A 21,478-nucleotide genomic window follows, 5' to 3' on the forward strand; every position below is an offset into this window, starting at 1 on the left:
GATACCGATGTCCCCGAGGAAGCTCACACTGAGTGTGAGTGATACTGAGGTCCCTGAGGAAACCCGCCCTGAGCGTGAGTGATACTGAGGTCCCTGAGGAAGCTAGCCCTGAGCGGGAGTGATACTGAGGTCCCTGAGGAAGCTCGCCCTGAGCGGGAGTGATACTGAGGTCCCTGAGGAAGCTCCCCCTGAGCGTGAATGATACTGATGTCCCTGAGGAAGCTCGCCCTGAGCGGGAGTGATACTGAGGTCCCTGAAGAAGCTCACCCTGAGCGTGAGTGGTACTGAGGTCCCTGAGGAAGCTCGCCCTGAGGATGAGTGGTACTAAGGTCCCTGAGGAAACTCACCCTGAGCGTGAGTGATACTGATGTCCCTGAGGAAGCTCGCCCTGACTGTGAGTGATACTGAGGTCCCTGAGGAAGCTCGCCCTGAGTGTGAGTGATACTGATGTCCCTGAGGAAGCTTGCCCTGAGCGGGAATGATACTGAGGTCCCTGAGGAAGCTCGCCCTGAGCGTGAGTGATAGTGATGTCCCTGAGGAAACTCGCCCTGAGCGTGAGTGATACTGATGTCCCTGAGGAAGCTCGCCCTGAGCGTGAGTGATACTGATGTCCCTGAGGAAGCTCGCCCTGAGCGGGAGTGATACTGAGGTCCCTGAGGAAGCTCGCCCTGAGCGGGAGTGATACCGATGTCCCCGAGGAAGCTTGCCCTGAGCGTGAATGATACTGAGGTCACTGAGGAAGCTCGCCCTGAGCGTGAGTGATACCGATGTCCCTGAGGAAGCTCACCCTGAGTGTGAGTGATACTGAGGTCCCTGAGGAAGCTCGTCCTGAGCGTGAGTGGTACTGAGGTCCATGAGGAAGCTCACCCTTAGCGTGAGTGATACTGAGGTCCCTGAAGAAGCTCACCCTGAGCGTGAGTGATACTGAGGTCCCTGAGGAAGCTCGCCCTGAGCGGGAGTGATACTGAGGTCCCTGAGGAATCTCGCCCTGAGCGGGAGTGATACTGAGGTCCCTGAGGAAGCTCTCCCTGAGCGTGAATGATACTGATGTCACTGAGGAAGCTCGCCCTGAGCGGGAGTGATACTGAGGTCCCTGAAGAAGCTCACCCTGAGCGTGAGTGGTACTGAGGTCCCTGAGGAAGCTCGCCCTGAGGATGAGTGGTACTAAGGTCCCTGAGGAAACTCACCCTGAGCGTGAGTGATACTGATGTCCCTGAGGAAGCTCGCCCTGACTGTGAGTGATACTGAGGTCCCTGAGGAAGCTCCCCCTGAGCGTGAATGATACTGATGTCCCTGAGGAAGCTCGCCCTGAGCGGGAGTGATACTGAGGTCCCTGAGGAAGCTCGCCCTGAGCGTGAGTGATACTGATGTCCCTGAGGAAGCTCGCCCTAAGCGTGAATGATACTGATGTCACTGAGGAAGCTCGCCCTGAGCATGAGTGATACTGATGTCCCCGAGGAAGCTCGCCCTGAGCGGGAGTGATACTGAGGTACCTGAGGAAGCTCGCCCTGAGCGTGAGTGATACTGAGGTCCCTGAGGAAACTCGCCCAGAGCGTGAGTGATACTGATGTCCCTGAGGAAGCTCGCCCTGAGCGGGAGTGATACTGAGGTCCCTGAGGAGGCTCGCCCTGAGCGTGAGTAGTACTGAGGTCCCCGAGGAAGCTCACCCTGGGTGTAAGTGATACTGAGGTCCCTGAGGAAGCTTGCCCTGAGCGTGAGTGGTACTGAGGTCTCTGAGCAAGCTCGCCCTGAGCGTGAGTGATACTGAGGTCCCTGAGGAAGCTCGCCCTGAGTGTGAGTGATACTGATGTCCCTGAGGAAGCTCGCTATGAATGTGAGCACACTACTCCTCTACTCTCCCTTACATGGTGCCCATCCCCAGTATATACTGTACAATTGTATACAGAATATTTGAGTAGGGTTGTCTCACTGACCTCTCTGTTTCTCCCTCAGCGCATTGTTGGCCGGCAGCTCAGTGATAATATTATGTACTTCGGAAGATCAGTAACTGGAAATTTAAACAAACAGGACAACCTTACTTACCTGGCTGTGGGGGGTGAAGGACAAGTTCTTTTACTGAGGTAACTGTAGCCTAGCTCTTACCCTAATTACAGCCCATGCCTAACCGCAACCTGTAATCCTAACTACAGCCTATGCCTAATCGTAGCCTAACTCTTACCCTAACTACATCCTAAACCTAACCGTAGCCTAGCACTTACCCCAACTACAGCCCATACCTAAATATAGTCTAGCTCTTACCCTAACTACAGCCCATGCCTAACTGTTGCCTAGCTTTTACCCTTACTACAGCGTACACTTAACCGTAGTCTAGCTCTTACCCTAACTAAAGACTATGCCCAACCGTAGCCTAGCTCTTACCCCAACTACAGCCCATACCTAACTGTTGCCTAGCTCTTACCCTTACTACAGCGTACGCCTAACCGTAGTCTAGCTCTTACCCCAACTAAAGCCTATGCCCAACCGTAGCCTAGCTCTTACCCTAACTACAGCCCATACCTAACCGCAACCTAACTATAACCCTAACTACAGCCCATGCCTAACCGTTGCCTAGCTTTTACAGTTACTACAGCGTACGCCTAACCGTAGTCTAGCTCTTACCCTAACTAAAGCCTATACCCAACCGTAGCCTAGCTCTTACCCTAACTACAGCCCATACCTAACCGCAACCTAACTATAATCCTAACTACAGCCCATGCTAGACCGTAGCCTAGCTCTTACCCAAACTACAGCCCATACCTAACCGTAGCCCAGCTCTTACCCTAACTACAGCCCATGGCTAACTGTAGCCTAGCTCTTACCCTAACTACAGCCCATGCCTAACCGTAGCCTAGCTCTTACCCTAACTACAGCCCATGCCTAACCGTAGCCTAGCTCTTACCCTACTACAGCCCATACCTAACCGTAGCCCAGCTCTTACCCTAACTACAGCCCATGCCTAACCGTAGCCTAGCTCTTACCCTACTACAGCCCATGCCTAACCGTAGCCCAGCTCTTACCCTAACTACAGCCCATGCCTAACCGTAGCCCAGCTCTTACCCTAACTACAGCCTATGCCTAACTCTGCGTCACCTCTCACAGATGTCTCTGATCCCTATTACACTATGTATTTACCTCCATTGTCTCTGACTCTTGCTACTCTATGTAACCTGCCTAAAATGTATCTGATCCATACTATACTATATGACCTCCCTGCCTTTTTCTTACATATTTTTGTGCTCCTTACAGATTTAAATGAGTTATTATTGATAAGTTACCTCCTATGACTGTAGCCTCAATACCCTATCTGAGTTCCCTTCTATGTACCTGACCCTCACTAACCTATCTGACCTCCCTCCTATGACCTGGCCCTCACTACCCTATCTGACCTCCCTCCTATGACCTGGCCCTCACTACCCTATCTGACCTCCCTCCTATGACCTGGCCCTCACTACCCTATCTGACCTTCCACCTAGGACCCTGGTTCTCACTAACCTATCTGACCTCCCTCCTATGACCTGGCCCTCACTAAATTATCTGTCCTCCTTTCTATGACGCTGGCCCTCAATACTCTATCTGACCTCCCTCCTATGTCCCTGGCCCTCACTACCTTATTTGACTTCTCTCCTATATCCCTGGCCCTCACTACCTTATCTGACCTCACTTCTGTATCCCTGGCCCTCACTACCTTATCTGACCTCACTTCTATGATCCTGGCCCTCACTACCTTATCTGACCTCTCCTATGATCCTGGCCCTCGCTACCTTATCTGACCGCCCTCCGATATCCCTGGCCCTCACTACCTTATCTGACCTCCCTCCTATGATCCTGACCCTCACTACCTTATCTGACCTCTCTCCGATATCCCTGGCCCTCACTACCTTATCTGACCTCTCTTCTATATTCCTGGCCCTCACTAACTTCTCTGATCTCACTTATATGTCCCTGGCCATCACTACCTTATCTGACCTTCTTCCTATTCCTGGCCCTCACTACCTTCTCTGACCTCCCTCCTATATCCCTGGCCCTCACTACCTTATCTGTCCTCCCTCCGATATCCCTGGCCGTCACTATCTTATCTGACCTCTCTCCTATATCCCTGGCCCTCACTACCTTATCTGACCTCACTTCTATTATGCTGGCCCTCACTAGCTTCTCTGTCCTCCTTCTTATGTCCCTGGCCCTCAGGTCGCGTCCAGTCTTGGAAGTCTCAGTTTCCATGAGTTTTGACCCAAGTGAGATTCCCCTTCATTCATATGAATGCGCAGACCTTCATAGGGAAGACGCTGTGACCACAATGACTATCTGCTTCGCCAGACGCGTGAAAAACAAAGGAATATCAGGTGAGTGATGACACAGAGGCCGGGGACATACACAGCACATTTACATGGTACAGACGATTTAACACCATGTCCGTATCATGTCACAGAACTCCAGCAATGAAAATGTGGCCACTTGTTACTACCTCACACCCGACTATACAGAAATACTGTTCTAGAATAGAGAAATTAGCTAGATCCAAAGGTACATTAAAGTTTTAATGATCCACATCATAGGGGACTCTCCTCTGGCAAACGAGGGTGCCCCTGAGTGTGTAGGTGCCAGGATGGGGGAGATTGTGCACAGTACAAGCCCTCGCCCCTCCGCCAGCTCTACTATAAGTAATTCTGCGGTGCGAGGTGACACTGTCTGGTGATCGCAGGTGATAGAGAGACAATAACCACATCATAGGGGGAATGAGTGTAGTGAAACCAATATTGCCTCGCGTCTCGATGTCACACCGATCTCTGCAGCGCGGGGGTGGCCTCTGGTGATTACACATGACCATCAGAGAGTAACTTCTCAGGGGTCACATGGACTGAATGATGGGACTTCAGAGTCTGGGAAATCCAGGGTGGAATTACTCTATCTCCTTTTCTGTAAGAATGTATGCTGCGTTTTACATGGAAGGGGAGGGGCTTAATAACATCGTCATCATATCCACAGTGAAATGGCTTTATCACGCCCATGCGACGGAAGAGGACTTTTAGGTAAGTTCTCCTCCAATGTGCAGAGGCCATAGCAGCTATATATTATATTACCATCAGACTGTATTTATGTGTACGTACGGAATACATGGTGGTCGCTGTTACTGGACATGAAAGTGAGAGCTTTTATCTGCTGCAAAGCAAACGCGGCGAGAGCGTAATAAATAGCAGACATTACACCGATGTATATATAAGTATGGCAATTCTTTTGTTTTATCAGGCGGGTACGTCGGTCAGCTGATATACACCTTGCTGCTAGATGCCGGGCGGAAAAACACACGGGCCTTATTCCAAAATGCTGGCCGCTCTATTGACGCAAACCTTACCAATGATGACAAGTGCCACAATCTCTCCATCCACCTACTGGTGAGCAGCGTCCTCTCTGTACTAAGCCCCCCCGGGCAGGATGATGTCACTAACCCCGCGTCTTCTCTCTCTGTATCTCAGGAGTGTGTGACCGACGCTCTCTACCCGCTACGGGTCGCTCTAAACTTCTCCATAGGTGGAAATGTTGTACTGACGGAGAACTCGCAAACCAACTACTCTAAAGAGGTACAAAGCAGGGGCGGATTAGGACTCCAAAGGGCCCTAGACAAGATAGGGACTCGTGGCCACGTATAAATGTGTATAAGAATACATACGGTACTGTACAGTATAGATATGGTGCCCAGGGTGTTGTTGCGGGCATAGATAAGAAAGGCTTAGATGGTACCTTACAGCTGAGATGGAAGCTCCAGCAGGCCTCCCTTCCGACACAAGCTGTACCCACTTCAGGCTGTAGCAGAGAGGCTAGGCCCATACACACAGTACAATGACAATCTCAATAAACGAAATAGTCAAGTAGATTTATTACAGGGGCTGTAAGAGGACGTGAGTCCAGTGAGGTCACAATAGAAAAAATAATAATTAGCATATAAATGACAGTCCGCAGAGATGAAATATGACAAACACAAAAGTTAGCAATATTGTGGTAAGTACATAATATCTCTAACTATCTTTAGCACTTGAATAGGCTTCCTAACTGCTGCAGCACCTCTTTGGCTATACTTAGCCAAAATACGCTTTCTCAGTTACTAACCGTCTCAATGACACACAAATAAAGAAATAGCAACACAGATAATTACTCAGCAGACTAGCAGAACCCCAGACTGATCAGTCATTTACTTGTGATCACAAAGTTCTCTGTTTGGAGAACTGTCTTGCAAAGTGGTCATTGTCCTATAACATGAATGTACTTGTAATCCACATTAGGCAAATGTAACAGAACTGCCATCTAAAGCTGGTCTTTCTTGATTCCAGAGAACAATACAGTTCTTCTTTTTAGTAGCACAGTTATCTTCAGCACTCAGTAGTATTTGTAACCAAGTCCCAGGTGCACTTTTAGTCAGCTCTAATATTAACTTTTCTCACAAAATGGCTTCCTTTCTCTTTCTGCTATTAGACTTAGCTCACTAGTTCAATCTCCTCACACAAACCGATCTCCCCCCACACACAGATCACACACACACACACACACACACACACACACACACACACACAGCTTTCCCCCCACAAACAGATCTCCCCCACCCTTCACACAGATCTCCCCCCACAAACTGATTTCTGTAGCACTTGGTGATGTAAGTTATCTCTTTACAGATTACATTTGAGAAGAATTGTGGAGGAGATGAGACGTGTGTGGATGATCTGAGTGTGAACGTAACATTTGCTGGGTAAGGAAGGGAGCTGCTCTCTCACAGGGTCGTGGGGTCCTCTAAGCTCCTACCCTCATAGACAGCCTTAAGTCCCATACAATGTCTGTCTCTCTGAGCGCGTTGCTTCCTGCTCTAGCTATTTCTTTCCTGGTATTAGTGACAGTCGCTTTTCTCTCCAGCTGATCATGGAACACATTTAGTAGCAATCTGTTTTGTCTCCCTGACAGTCTCTCACAGCTGGTGGTCGGGACTTCTCTGGATGTCAATGTAACGGTCTCTGTGAGGAATGGAGGGGCTGATTCATATAACACCCGTGTCCTCATCCCCTTCCCCTCGGGCCTGTCTTATCGGAGGGTGACCCTTGTGGAGGTACTGGGGTGCTGTCTTGTTGGGGTACTCTCCTTGGATAGGATGAGGGTAAATCTTGGTTTATGTGTCTGTCTCGTAGAGTAACAAGCGAGGGACCGTTTCATGCTCAACTCTGGAGAGTCAGAGAGTTGTGATCTGCGGAGTGAACAACCCGCTACTGAGACCCAACACTACGGTAAGGAGAGAGCGCACATAGAGACTGCTGGTGAGTGCGATCAGGCCTGTAAGAGACAGGTGTGATTACATTAAAGAGACAGCCGTAGACTGATATAAACCCTGCATATTCCAGAGACTTTCATCGCTGGCGTGTTACAGGTTGCATGAATCATATGATGTTACACTAATGTGCAATATATGACACTGCTGACACACTGTGGGTGGAGTCCTCCATTCCTTGTCTCTACAACCCGTACACCCGGGGCCTGATCCTAAGTCATACAAACCTCCGTATGTGGCCAGCAGCCACTGCCGTCACCACTAGTAATGCCTCTTACACCTGCAGCATGCTGGCTGCTGGGGATCTGAAACAGGCATGACCTTGCAATGACTCAGAAACCCCCATTTCACGTGTAGACAGCGGCGGCTGAGATCAGCCTTACTGAGAATAGCCCAGATATGTGCTGCGCATACGGAGCCTGAGTGTGACTCGGCATCAGGCCCACAGACGACTTCTCCACTCAAACTCCCAGCTAACACTCACCTTCTGGGGTCTCCCTCAGGTGACCTTCATGGTCGGTTTTCACGTGGCAGTGACGGCTGAACTGGGGGACACTCTAACGATGACCGCCAACGTGACCAGGTAACCAACCACTGCTGTGCGACACACACAAACTGTATGTCAGGCAGGATGGACTCTCTGGAACCACAAGATACTGGTTCATCTCATTTCCAGGCACAGTCCCAGGTGTACAGAGCTGGTAGAGAGGCGTTAGTATAAATGCTCAGCCTTCGCCTATGAGTAAATACGGTGTTGAAACCTTTGGAATTTTCTCAATTTCTGCATAAATGTGAACACAAATGGATTCAGTTTTTCAAGTCAATGGTTCTAATACTGGTGGCACGGGCCAAATGCAGGGGTGCCATGGGTTGGTAGTCCAGGACAAAATCAAATAATTTATGGTCACATAGACCAGGAGAGGTGTTACAGCAGGACATGAAGTTGAGTCTTCATACAGGGAAGTCCAGCATCCATGAGAGGTCTGTAAGGAGAAATGGGCCCAAATTCCTGCAGTTCCCTCTGCTGGATACACCAACAGTTACTATAAACGTTCGGTCTCTGCGGCCCGTGGCTACACGGGGAGTCACACCGGTTACTGGCCCTAGAGGTTCACATACATTTTCAGACAAGGACATTTAATGCGGGGTCACATTAAGCGATACATGCATGACAGTATATCATTTAGTGCAATAGTTTATTTATTGGGCTATCTTTATTTTTGGCAGAAAAATAGAAATTAAAGAAAAAAAATTACCTGCTAATTCATTAATGATGTAATTATTAGGTGACAAATGAATTCAACCCATGGGGTAGGGCCGTATGTCACCCTCCTGTGTGGAGCGTGGGAGGTCACCAAAGGTCCGCTGCTTGCTAGGTTTCTTCTCAAGCACTGAGATGACCAACGAAGGCACCCAATGATTAATTAGATAACACCAATGACTACTTATAGCAGAGTGCAGATAGAAGCATACGGGTATTTTATGTGTGTACAGAGTCCAAAAATGCACATTTTATGTAACAAAACTCACTTATGTGCCACTCTGCATGAGACCCTGTATTTGTATATGACAAGATCTGGGGGAACAAAGGTCCATGTATCCTACTGCATGATTGGGCTGGAGTCTGACATGGAACATTTCAGGAAACATTTCACTTTGTACAGCTCTCCCTATTCCGCATTCAGCAGACAAAAGCTCTACTTATTCTGCATTCAGCCGAGAAAAGCTCTCCTTATTCCGCATTCAGCCGAGAAAAGCTCTCCTTATTCCCCATTCAGCCGAGAAAAGCTCTCCTTATTCCGCATTCAGCCAAGAAAAGCTCTCCTTATTCACCATTCGGCAGAGAAAAGCTCTCTTTATTCCGCATTCAGCAGAGAAAAGCTCTCCCTATTCCCCATTAGGCAGAGAAGAGCTCTCCTTATTCCCCATTCAGTTGAGAAAAGCTCTTCTTATTCCCCATTCAGCCGAGAAAAGATCTCCTTATTCCCCATTCGGCAGAGAAAAGCTCTCCTTATTCCCCATTAGGCAGAGAAGAGCTCTCCTTATTCCCCATTAGGCAGATAAGAGCTCTCCTTATTCCCCATTCAGTGGAGAAAAGCTCTCCTTATTCCCCATTAGGCAGATAAGAGCTCTCCTTATTCCCCATTCAGCGGAGAAAAGCTCTCCTTATTCCCCATTCAGCCGAGAAAAGCTATCCTTATTCCCAATTCAGCAGAGAAAAGCTTTCCTTATTCCCCATTCAGCCGAGAAAAGCTCTCTCCTTATTCCCAATTCAGCAGAGAAAAGCTTTCTGTATTCCCCATTCAGCCGAGAAAAGCTCTCCTTATTCCGCATTCAGCCGAGAAAAGCTCTCCTTATTCCCGATTCAGCAGAGAAAAGCTCTCCTTATTCCCCATTCAGCCCGAGAAAAGCTCTCCTTATTCCACATTCAGACGAGAAAAGCTCTCCTTATTCCGCATTCAGCCGAGAAAAGCTCTCCCTATTCCCCATTCAGCCGAGAAAAGCTCTCCTTATTCCACATTCAGCCGAGAAAAGCTCTCCTTATTCCGCATTCAGCCGAGAAAAGCTCTCCTTATTCCACATTCAGCCGAGAAAAGCTCTCCTTATTCCGCATTCAGCCGAGAAAAGCTCTCCTTATTCCGCATTCAGCCGAGAAAAGCTCTCCTTATTCCCCATTCAGCCGAGAAAAGCTCTCCTTATTCCGCTGAGAAAAGCTCTCCTTATTTCCCATTCAGCAGAGAAAAGCTCTCCTTATTCCGCATCCAGCGGAGAAAAGCTCTCATTTCCCATTCAGCAGAGAAAAGCTCTCATTTCCCATTCAGCAGAGAAAAGCTCTCCTTATTCCGCACAGTTGAGAAAAGCTCTTCTTATTCTGCATGCAGCCGAGAAAAGCTCTCCTTATTCCGCATGCAGCCGAGAAAAGTTCTCCTTATTCCCCATTCAGCTGAGAAAAGCTCTCCTTATTCAGCATTCAGCTGGGAAAAGCTTTCCTTATTCCGCATTCATCTGAGAAAAGCTCTCCTTATTCCACATTCAGCTGAGAAAAGCTCTCCTTATTCCCCATTCAGCAGAGAAAAGCTCTCCTTATTCCCCATTCAGCCGAGAAAAGCTCTCCCTTATTCCCCATTCAACCGAGAAAAGCTCTCCCTTTAGCAGAGAAAAGCTCTCCCATATTTCGCAATCAGCTGGGAAAAGCTTTCCTTATTCCGCAATCAGCTGAGAAAAGCTCTCCTTATTCCTCTTTCAGCTGAGAAAAGCTCTCCTTATTCTGCCGAGAAAAGTTCTCCTTATTCCTCATTCAGCAAAGAAAAGCTCTCCTTATTCCGCATTCAGCCGAGAAAGGCTCTCCTTAGTCCCCATTCAGCCGAGAAAAGCTCTCCTTATTCCCCATTCAGCAGAGAAAAGCTCTCCTTATTCCCCATTCAGCTGAGAAAAAGCTCTCCTTATTCCGCATTCAGCTGAGAAAAGCTCTCCTTATTGCCCATTCAGCTGAGAAAAAGCTCTCCTTATTCCACATTCAGCTGAGAAAAGCTCTCCTTATTGCCCATTCAGCAGAGAAAAGCTCTCCTTATTCCCCATTCAGCCATGAAAAGCTCTCCCTTATTCCCCATTCAACCGAGAAAAGCTCTCCCTTATTCCGCATTTAGCCGAGAAAAGCTCTCCCTTATTCCGCAATCAGCTGAGAAAAGCTCTCCTTATTCCACATTCAGCCGAGAAAAGCTCTCCTTATTCCGCATTCAGCCGAGAAAAGCTCTCCTTATTCCACATTCAGCCGAGAAAAGCTCTCCTTATTCCGCATTCAGCCGAGAAAAGCTCTCCTTATTCCGCATTCAGCCGAGAAAAGCTCTCCTTATTCCCCATTCAGCCGAGAAAAGCTCTCTTTATTCCGCTGAGAAAAGCTCTCCTTATTTCCCATTCAGCAGAGAAAAGCTCTCCTTATTCCGCATCCAGCGGAGAAAAGCTCTCATTTCCCATTCAGCAGAGAAAAGCTCTCATTTCCCATTCAGCAGAGAAAAGCTCTCCTTATTCCGCACAGTTGAGAAAAGCTCTTCTTATTCTGCATGCAGCCGAGAAAAGCTCTCCTTATTCCGCATGCAGCCGAGAAAAGTTCTCCTTATTCCCCATTCAGCTGAGAAAAGCTCTCCTTATTCAGCATTCAGCTGGGAAAAGCTTTCCTTATTCCGCATTCATCTGAGAAAAGCTCTCCTTATTCCACAATCAGCTGGGAAAAGCTTTCCTTATTCCGCAATCAGCTGAGAAAAGCTCTCCTTATTCCTCTTTCAGCTGAGAAAAGCTCTCCTTATTCTGCCGAGAAAAGTTCTCCTTATTCCTCATTCAGCAAAGAAAAGCTCTCCTTATTCCGCATTCAGCCGAGAAAGGCTCTCCTTAGTCCCCATTCAGCCGAGAAAAGCTCTCCTTATTCCCCATTTAGCCGAGAAAAGCTCTCCCTTATTCCGCATTTAGCCGAGAAAAGCTCTCCCTTATTCCGCAATCAGATGAGAAAAGCTCTCCTTATTCCTCTTTCAGCTGAGAAAAGCTCTCCTTATTCTGCCGAGAAAAGTTCTCCTTATTCCTCATTCAGCAAAGAAAAGCTCTCCTTATTCCACATTCAGCCGAGAAAGGCTCTCCTTAGTCCCCATTCAGCCGAGAAAAGCTCTCCTTATTCCCCATTCAGCAGAGAAAAGCTCTCCTTATTCCCCATTCAGCTGAGAAAAAGCTCTCCTTATTCCCCATTCAGCTGAGAAAAGCTCTCCTTATTGCCCATTCAGCTGAGAAAAAGCTCTCCTTATTCCACATTCAGCTGATAAAAGCTCTCCTTATTCCCCATTCAGCAGAGAAAAGCTCTCCTTATTCCCCATTCAGCCATGAAAAGCTCTCCCTTATTCCCCATTCAACCGAGAAAAGCTCTCCCTTATTCCGCATTTAGCCGAGAAAAGCTCTCCCTTATTCCGCAATCAGCTGAGAAAAGCTCTCCTTATTCCTCTTTCAGCTGAGAAAAGCTCTCCTTATTCTGCCGAGAAAAGTTCTCCTTATTCCTCATTCAGCAAAGAAAAGCTCTCCTTATTCCGCATTCAGCCGAGAAAGGCTCTCCTTAGTCCCCATTCAGCCGAGAAAAGCTCGTAATAAAGACACATAATTTGCATAATGACGTGCAAGAAAACTGCATACAAAAACTAATTTTCATAGTAAAGTCAGAGCTGTTGTTAAAACTAATGATTATGACTTCAATGTACTATATTTTTAGCACATGTTTTTATTACATATTTTCTTATGATTCATTATTTTGCAAAAGATGAGGCTTATATAATGAGCCCCCACCACCAGATCTATACTGGTGTTTCCTGATGATGCTGGTTAAAGTGGAGAATGTGTGAAATGCGTTGGTGCCACAAGTTTGTGCTGCGGAGAGACTATCTGTTTCTGTGGGGGGTAACAGTCTCGTTCATACTGCCTTTATGTGACGCTCACTGCTTGTGAGGACCCTGCGAGTTTTCTTTCCAGCATTTTCTATTTGATCTATGGGAAAAGATTCTCCCTCATTCATTATCCGGCTCCCACCCCACTCATCCATCTGATAGGTGCAGTGGCGACTTGCAAGTCATGGTCCACAATCAGTAGCCTTCTGAGCATGTGGAAATGCTTATTCTGTGTGTGTCTATTGTGGTTATGGGGTTTCTGCGTCTATGAGCGTTATGTTGGCGTTCATTTCATGTACATTCTAGGGTGACTAACGCAGTTTACCTCCAGGATTTTGTTCTCTCTCCACAGTGATAATGGAGGAACTGCCAATGAACAAATGAAATCTATATCTCATATCAGAGTGTTGTACGCAATCTACGTGACTGTCAGCAGGTGAGCGAGACAGACCCACTGATCTGAGCAGAGACACTGCAATGGAGGGAGAAAGAGACATCTCACAGATGGATAGAGATTATTGAATAAATGTTAGGACTCAGAGACACAGTGGTGAGAGATGAGGAGCTCATGTAGTGTTAGATACAGTAATAAATAAAATGCAGGGGTAAATAGAGTCTGGAAAAATGTACTTCATGGGCTACACACTGCCGACGTCAGATGTCGGAGGTGATCCTAATAATGTGACTCCACCATGCAGAAACTTGCTTCTCATACAACACCCGCAAGAAAACCCTTGTTATAGAGTAAAATCCTTTTTCCCTTTTCCTTTCTAAGACTAAGTTGCAAAATGCGTCAGACTCTGCATACAATATTATGTGCAGTCAGAAATGCGCTTCTCTGCCAGCCTGCAACTGGACAGCGCAACGTGAACTAGTGGAGGCATAGGACCATTCCCTCCAATCTTTTAACCCTCAGCAGATGCCACCATCGCTCACATGCGCCAACTAGTGTATTGTAGATAAGGCCTAGCGTGTTATACGGTATGAAACATGGAACACACAGGAGACAGGCATGAGACAGAGACACATACAAGAGAGGCAAAGTGATGACACCAACAGATATAGCGCTGTCCTCTCTGTGTATTAGACTGCTCACTGGTTGTACTTGTTACAGCCTGGAAGAGTCCACCAAATACCACAACTATTCCTCCCATGACGCCAGCGTGCAACATGTGTACAAGGTAAGAACTTACAGAGTAAATATTAATATTGCCCATGTAATATAATGAATGATAATATGGCCCCATTGTTAGTATATTATTGCCTTATTAGCTATATAAATTGGCCATATTGCTAAAATGAAACAAGGTCTTCAGCATAATTGATGTCTACCTGAAATCTTCTTTCCTTGACCTCGCCCATTTGGAAATAAGAAAATGCCAATAGATGAGATGGACCACCCCAGAGGAGCTGACAAAGCCTGATGAGTTATCCTATACCCCAGAAAGCCCGCCTACTGAGGACACTCCTGAATGGCTGTCTGGTTATTAAATAGAAAATATTACAGGTTCATCAATCCTGTGGGATTAAGCTAAAAACTGGCCCTTAGGTAGCCCCCAAGTGTCCTGACTCACCCTGTGACCTGGCAATGCCTTGTACCATCTATTGCCACCTGGTTTACTTTTCACCACCCCCTACAGGAGTGTCCAGACACACTGACATCAACTAAACTGGCCACAAACTACTGTGTGTGAGCCCCAAGCAGCCAACAAGTTCTACCAACATCTGAGTAATAGGTACCGCCGGAGCAGAAAATGCATCAAATACCCATTGAGGGTCTATAGATCCATATCAATCCATGTTAGATTTACCTGCAAGAGAGAGAAAAGGAATGTAGCATCTATGAATGCGATACGTTGTCACTGGTGCCTCCTGCATCAGGCATGGGTTAGCAGGAGCAGAAAGGTGAGCTACAGAGTATTATCATTATCACCAGACCCTGAACCTAGACCCAGTGATATTGCTGGGACACACATGTTCTTGGAGTATTCTGACAGATATGGGGAATATGATTGGCAGAAGCAGAATGTTACAGCCTTTCTCTCCTTCAGGTAATTAATCTGGGGGATCATCGTCTCCCGCTATCCACCATCTTCCTCATCCCGGTTACATTGGGGGAAACCACTGTGTGGGAGAAGACAAGTATCAGCAGCTCACAGGTATCTAATGAAGTCTCTAGTGTCACTGGTATCTTCCAGACCCTTCACAATTCACCTACTACCACCTACCTACATCCCTGACACTTACAGTCATTAACAGCTCCTACACACACCAGATCCATCACAGGGAATGTGTGCCAGACTACAGAACCACCTACTACCACCTACCTACATCTCTGACAACACTTACAGTCATCACCAGCTACTACATACACCAGATCCATCACAGGGAATGTGTGCCAGACTACAGAACCACCTAACTACATCTCTGACAACACTTACAGCCATCACCTGCTCCAACACCCACCCACTGTTGATTCCTTTCTCTATGTCCATCATCTAGTCTACATATTCCTCATTACCATCCTCCAGTATTTTCTGAACACATTAAAGCCCTGTCTTTTCTTATCTACATGTACCCCAGTACAGGAATTCTATCCTCCTCCAGGATAATTTGATCACAGGATAGCCCTGTCCTTTCTCTTTTAGTCTACATATTCCCCAGTACCAGAGTTCCAGTCTCCTCCAGGATAATCTGACCACAGTTCTATCCTCCTCCAGGATAATCTGACCACAGTTCTATCCTCCTCCAGGATAATCTGAGCACAGTTCTATCCTCCTCCAGGATTATCTGATCACAGTTCTATCCTCCAGGATTATCTGATCACAGTTCTATCCTCCTCCAGGATTATCTGATCACAGTTCTATCCTCCTCCAGGATAATCTGACCACAGTTCTATCCTTCTCCAGGATAATCTGACCACAGTTCTATCCTTCTCCAGGATAATCTGACCACAGTTCTATCCTCCTCTAGGATTATTTGACCATCGTTCCATCCTCCTCTAGGATTATTTGACCACAGGATAGCCCTGTCCTTTCTGTAGGTCCATTTTCATGTATACCTACAGTATTTCCCAGTAGCAGAGTTACTTTTTCACAACGGCTCTGCGCTCTACAACGCTGGTCATCATATAACATTAGGGTGTAGACAGCTCAAATTAATTTTACAGCAATACCCCAATGAATGAGCATGAAGTTAAATAAGTTTGGAGAAATAAATGTTTAACTTGGTTGGAGATTTGCTTTAAAGCAACGTTAGGTGGGATGTAGGGGCGGGGGCATATATAATTAAATAATAGACCAAGGGAGTATTTTTGTTTAACGGAAAGCCATGCTTTAATTTCATTCGTTTTATGTTCTCTCCTCCTGATGTGTGTGAGGGGGTCTCATCTGCATAGGGCTGTAAGAGGCTTATTGCACTTAACAATGGTAGAGACTGGACATAGGAAGATTTCCAGCCATACAAGCTGCGATATAAGCATCAATATCAGGTATTGGTCCAATATTGCAGCATGTGTAGTAATAAAATGATAGGACCTGTTATTATATGACATGATGAGGTCCCAGTAATGGCAGAAGAGATCACGTTACTTGCACTTAGCGTCCAATGGTCCAATATTGTCCTTTTTGGGCAGAAAGGTGTCTGGTGAGCAGAAAACTGGACAGGATCCAACTCCCACTGAAGAAGACCGTAAAAAAGAGACAGTGAAAAGTAGAAATTATAGTAGGCCATCCGAGCCCGCAGTTACCTTGCTTTCCTACTTACTAAGTTCTTCCAATAATCTTCATTCATCCAGCTAAGGGCCCAAGGTGCACCGCACTCGAAGGAGCAATGAGAGGCACTTGGACAGGAAGGACCCCCTTCTCTGTAACCACCATGGTGGACTCAATTTCAACACTTACACGTTATTCTCCCTTTCCAGCCAGAACGTTCTACCTGCACAGTGACAGGTGAGACCCCGGGAGCCAGGAAATACCAGGAGCTCATGAAAAAAAGTCCAGTTCTGGTAAGTAGCGTGCATGTATCCTGTGACATGTCTTAGAATAAGGCATGCCCTCATGGGGCAACTGTCCTGTATTCTGTGACAATCTTCTGACCCATCCTGCATAATCCCTACTCTCCATGACTCTACTAAGAAATCTCATCCTCCCTCGATATTCTAACCCCTGCTGTCCTCTTTATTCTTACAGGACTGTTCGGTGGGGTCCTGTCTCAGAGCAGTCTGTAACATCAGTGATCTGGAGGTTCAGACGTCGGTGACCTTCACAATCAGCGGCTCTGTGACTGAAGCCTGGACCACACAGGTGGTAACATTACTCCCATCATAATAATACAGTCCCGTAATTTCTTATAGAGGACTGATAACTACTACACCAGGCACCCATCTTTGTTATAAGTTCCCCCGACAGGCCAGGATTTCAGGATTTCCACAGGCTAAAGCCAGTTACCATCTCAATACTGTGTTTTGTCTTGGTACACTACATGGGGATCTCGGTGACATTGGGTGCCCCAGCACAGCGGCGATACCATACAGAATTGCTAGAGATGGGCTTATTAATCCTTACAATGTAGTGTGATGTCACTCTGTGACTCGTTCTGTACTTGCTTGGGTATGAATATGTATTTAGATCATGCATCATGTCAATATGCGTGCGATGTACAGTATTTATATTCTATGGTATATTTGTGTTCTATACACTAACGATAGATGTTTATTTTCCAGACAGAAAATGAGAGAATTTATCTCCAGAGCTCAGCAGAAATTGAGTACGATTCTCACACGTACGAATACATCCTGGAGCAGAACCAGCGATTCATCCGAGCCCAGGTATCAGATAAACTCACAGCGATTGGTAATGTGGGTACGTGCCGCACTCTGCGTGCTGTCACTTATCCCCTTGCAGAGGGTCATAGCACAGTTGGTACAGTAATGGGCACCAGACCACCTCTCTATATAGCCCACTCTTTATTAAACACCCCCTATGCACACTCTCGGCAGTTGCAATAAAATATGGCAGTATATCAATGCTGATACCCAAGAGCCGACACAAGATGCCTTGGGGATAATCAGCTATACTGTATGTACTATCCTCTGCAGCGGCGTATGCCCCTGATCTACACAATACGCAGACGCCAGTACTGTTCTGTCATGTGTTCCTGTCCCTGTTCTGGGTGGCACATTCATAGTAACATAGGGGGTCATTCCGACCCGACCACACGCTGCAGTTGTTTGCAGCGGTGCGATCGGGTCAGAACTGCGCATGCGCCTAGCGATCACCTCTGCCTGATTGACAGACAGAAGCGGTCGCTGGGCGGGAAGGGGCGGCACGGCGGCATTTGTCCGCCGTTTTGTGGACGCGGTCTGGCCAACGCAGGCATGGCCGGACCGTGCAGGGGACGGGTCGCAGCGGCTGCGTGACTTCACACGCAGCCGCTGCTACCAAGGGCAGCGACGAGTTACTCCCAGCCAGCCGCAGGAGATGCGCCGGCCGGAAGTTACTCTTCAAGTACAAAAGCATTGCCGCTGTGCAATGCTTTCGCACTTGTGCAGGGGTGGGGGAGGGGGGCCTGTGCTGGGCGTCCCCCCGCATGGCTGGGAAGATGATCGTAGCTGTGCTAAATGTGGCACAGCTATGATCAGGTCAGAATGACCCCCATAGTTAATGAGGTTGGCCGTAGAGGATGCTGGGGTCCACATTATACCATGGGGTATAGACGGCTCCACTAGGAGCCATTGGCACTTTAAGAGTTTAATAGTGTGGGCTGGCTCCTCCCTCTATGCCCCTCCTACCAGACTCAGTCTAGAAACTGTACCCGAGGAGACGCTCCCACCCTGTTGCCGCCATCTTCACACCGGCTCCCCGCTTGCCAGGGGGGCCGGTGACTCACTCGCCACCGGAATTCTTCTGGCTCTGTTAGGGGGTGGCGGCATGCTGCGGGAGTGAGCAGTCACCTGGGACGGCTAACGATCATCACCCTCAGGAGCTCAGTGTCCTGTCAGCGAAGATAGTGGCTCAGACCCCCCAGGGCGGACACTACTCCCCCCCTAAGTCCCATGTAGCAGGGAAGCTGTTGCCAGCAACCTCCCTGTGCCTAACTAACTCTTAAAAAAAAAAACTAAAGAAGCTCTAGGAGCTCCCCTAGCTGTAGCCGGCTCCTCCGGCACATTTTCTAATCTGAGTCTGGTAGGAGGGGCATAGAGGGAGGAGCCAGCCCACACTATTAAACTCTTAAAGTGCCAGTGGCTCCTGGTGGACCCATCTATACCCCCATGGTACTAATGTGGACCCCAGCATCCTCTAGGACGTAAGAGAAAAGACAATTTGTCTATCAAGTTCAACCTGTATTATAACTCTTACACTATTCTGTATGGGATGCACTCGATATCTCCGCTGTCGGGATCCCGGCGCTCTGCATACCGTAGTACACCCATTCTATATATACTATAGCTTAACTATAGTGATCCAGATTAAGTTATATTTTAACTCAAACTAACAACCATCAATGCAGATTCTAGAAATACTCTAATTTTAACTGGCATATTCTTGGATATCTTTTTGTGTTAGAAACTTGACTAATCTATTTTTAAACATATTTAATGAGTCCGCCATTACCACCTTCTCTGGCAGAGAATTCAAAATCCTTACTGCCCTTACCGTGAAGAACCCTTTCCTTTGTTGAATATGACATTTTCTCTCCTCTAACCTCAGAGTATGTCTGCGTGTCCTATGTATAGATCTCTCAGTGAACAAATCGCCTGATAACTCCATGTATTGTCCCTTTATATATTTGTAAATATTTATAATGTCTCCTCTTAGGCGCCTTTTTTCTAGTGTAAACATACCCGTCATGAATTCCCGCTTTTCTTATTCTAGGGGTAAATGTCACTATGGCGCACTCTCTATTTCATCCTGTCCATAAGTTCACTCAGTGTATCTGTAACAACTTGGTTCTAGCTAGTTTCTATTAAGAACCATGGGTGAGGCTCAGATTTATGTATGTCTGGGGATAGTACAAATCAAGTGCAAGACGCAATATCCATTCCATTTTGAGACCAGGGCTCCTCATGGACTATCCTCAGATTCATACCAGTCTGGGAACAGGGCAAGTTATGGTTGAGGCTCAGATCCCATTCCCAACCTAAGACCAAAGCTCCTGATGGACAAGTCTCAGATTCATCTCAGTCTGGTAAAAGGCGACTCATGGATGAAGATCAGATTCCATTCACTGCCTGAGACCAGGGCTCCTCATGGACTAGTCTCAGATTCACCCCAGTCTGGGAGCACTGCAAGGTAAACAGTAGGTGAGGCTCAGATCTCATTCCCAACCTAAGACCAAAGCTCCTCATGGACTAGTCTCAAATTCATCCCAGTCTGGTAAAAGGGCAACTCATGGGTGAGGATCAGATTTAATTCCCTGCCTGAGACCAGGACTCCTCATTGACTAGTCTCAGATACATCCCATCTGGTAAAAGGGCAACTCATGGGTGAGGATAAGATTCCATTCCCTGCCTGAGACCAGGACTCCTCATGGACTAGTCTCAGATTCATCCCAGTCTGGGAACAGGGCAAGATATAGGCGAGGCTCAGATTCCATTCCCTGCCTGAGCCCAGGGCTCCTCATGGATTAGTCTCAGATTCATCCCAGTCTGAGAACAGGCAACTCATGGCCAAGGCTTAATATGCATTCCATCCTGAGACCAGGGCTCATCATGGATTAATCAGATTAATCTCAGTCTGGTAACAGACCAATGAATGGGCTAGGCTCAGAGTCTTCCATATCTGCGCACAACTTGATTCATAAATTATGCTGAGAATCCATTAGCTGGACCGGGGTACATCTCAACCCTCAAGTTTTACCAACAGGTCATATTTTGAGGAGCTCTGCCTGTGGAAGCTGGTGGGATCATTACTGACCCAGCAACATAGAATATCTCACCTGTGCATCAAACATGGCTTGTAGGTGGTACTTGAGGACTGTAAATGAGAACCTTTGGACAAGCCTGATTCCATTCCTTCTGGGAATAAGATGACTAATGGACTAAACTCAGATACCATTCCTTCTGTTTAAGTTTTGGATGGCAACTTCTAGGATGGGCTTAGATCCCAGTAACTCAGGTTCCCTTCCCTATCCTGGAACAGGGTGAGTCGTGGATCCGGTTGACAGTCGACCCTGGACATGTTGATCTTGATCATTATAAATAAGCAGAAAAATACAAAAATTTTAACAGGTTATTTACATTTATAAAGTACAAGTAACCCTATAACTCTAACCCTAATACGCCTAATCACAATGCTGATGTTACAGACCCAGACTGTGCTGGAGATCTACCCGGAGTATAATTACTACCCTATCATTATCGGAAGCAGTGTTGGAGGTTTGGTGCTGTTAGGACTGATAGCTGCTGGTTTATACAAGGTAAGAGGCTCTTCCGTCCACTGCAGTGTTACTATTAATTTTACTGGGACAACCAGATTTAGATTTATGCGCAAGCTGTTTGACGTTGTGCTCACTATAAATATACACTGATGTGCCAGAAAAAACAGATACAGCCATCTAGTAACACGTAGGTCAGTGGTTCTCAAACGCAGCCCTCAAGGCACCCGGTCCAGTGTTAGGTATATCCATGGCTCAGCACCGATGGTTAAATCAAACTGACTGAGGTACCAAGTAAGTCACCTGTGGCCGCGCACGGATATACTGTACTTAAAACCTGGACCACTGGGGTGCCTTGAGGACCGCATTTGAAAACCTCTGG

At 47.1% G+C, this 21,478-nt stretch overlaps 1 protein-coding gene across 1 annotated transcript in view; it reads left to right on the forward strand.

Moving 5' to 3' along the window:
* Window positions 1-21,478, forward strand: part of LOC134945906 (integrin alpha-M-like) — a 163,832-nt gene that overhangs the window by 132,081 nt on the left and 10,273 nt on the right. Inside the window, exons 13-27 of the mRNA XM_063935463.1 lie at window positions 1,954-2,081; window positions 4,186-4,340; window positions 5,245-5,390; window positions 5,472-5,576; window positions 6,663-6,736; window positions 6,946-7,087; window positions 7,167-7,262; window positions 7,807-7,886; window positions 13,073-13,156; window positions 13,835-13,901; window positions 14,772-14,879; window positions 16,643-16,726; window positions 16,911-17,024; window positions 17,444-17,548; window positions 21,028-21,138. Coding sequence (XP_063791533.1) covers window positions 1,954-2,081; window positions 4,186-4,340; window positions 5,245-5,390; window positions 5,472-5,576; window positions 6,663-6,736; window positions 6,946-7,087; window positions 7,167-7,262; window positions 7,807-7,886; window positions 13,073-13,156; window positions 13,835-13,901; window positions 14,772-14,879; window positions 16,643-16,726; window positions 16,911-17,024; window positions 17,444-17,548; window positions 21,028-21,138 — 1,599 coding nt within the window. The remainder of the gene's footprint in view (window positions 1-1,953; window positions 2,082-4,185; window positions 4,341-5,244; window positions 5,391-5,471; window positions 5,577-6,662; window positions 6,737-6,945; window positions 7,088-7,166; window positions 7,263-7,806; window positions 7,887-13,072; window positions 13,157-13,834; window positions 13,902-14,771; window positions 14,880-16,642; window positions 16,727-16,910; window positions 17,025-17,443; window positions 17,549-21,027; window positions 21,139-21,478) is intronic.

Source organism: Pseudophryne corroboree, chromosome 7 (assembly GCF_028390025.1).
Source record: "Pseudophryne corroboree isolate aPseCor3 chromosome 7, aPseCor3.hap2, whole genome shotgun sequence".
Lineage (NCBI taxonomy): Eukaryota > Metazoa > Chordata > Amphibia > Anura > Myobatrachidae > Pseudophryne > Pseudophryne corroboree.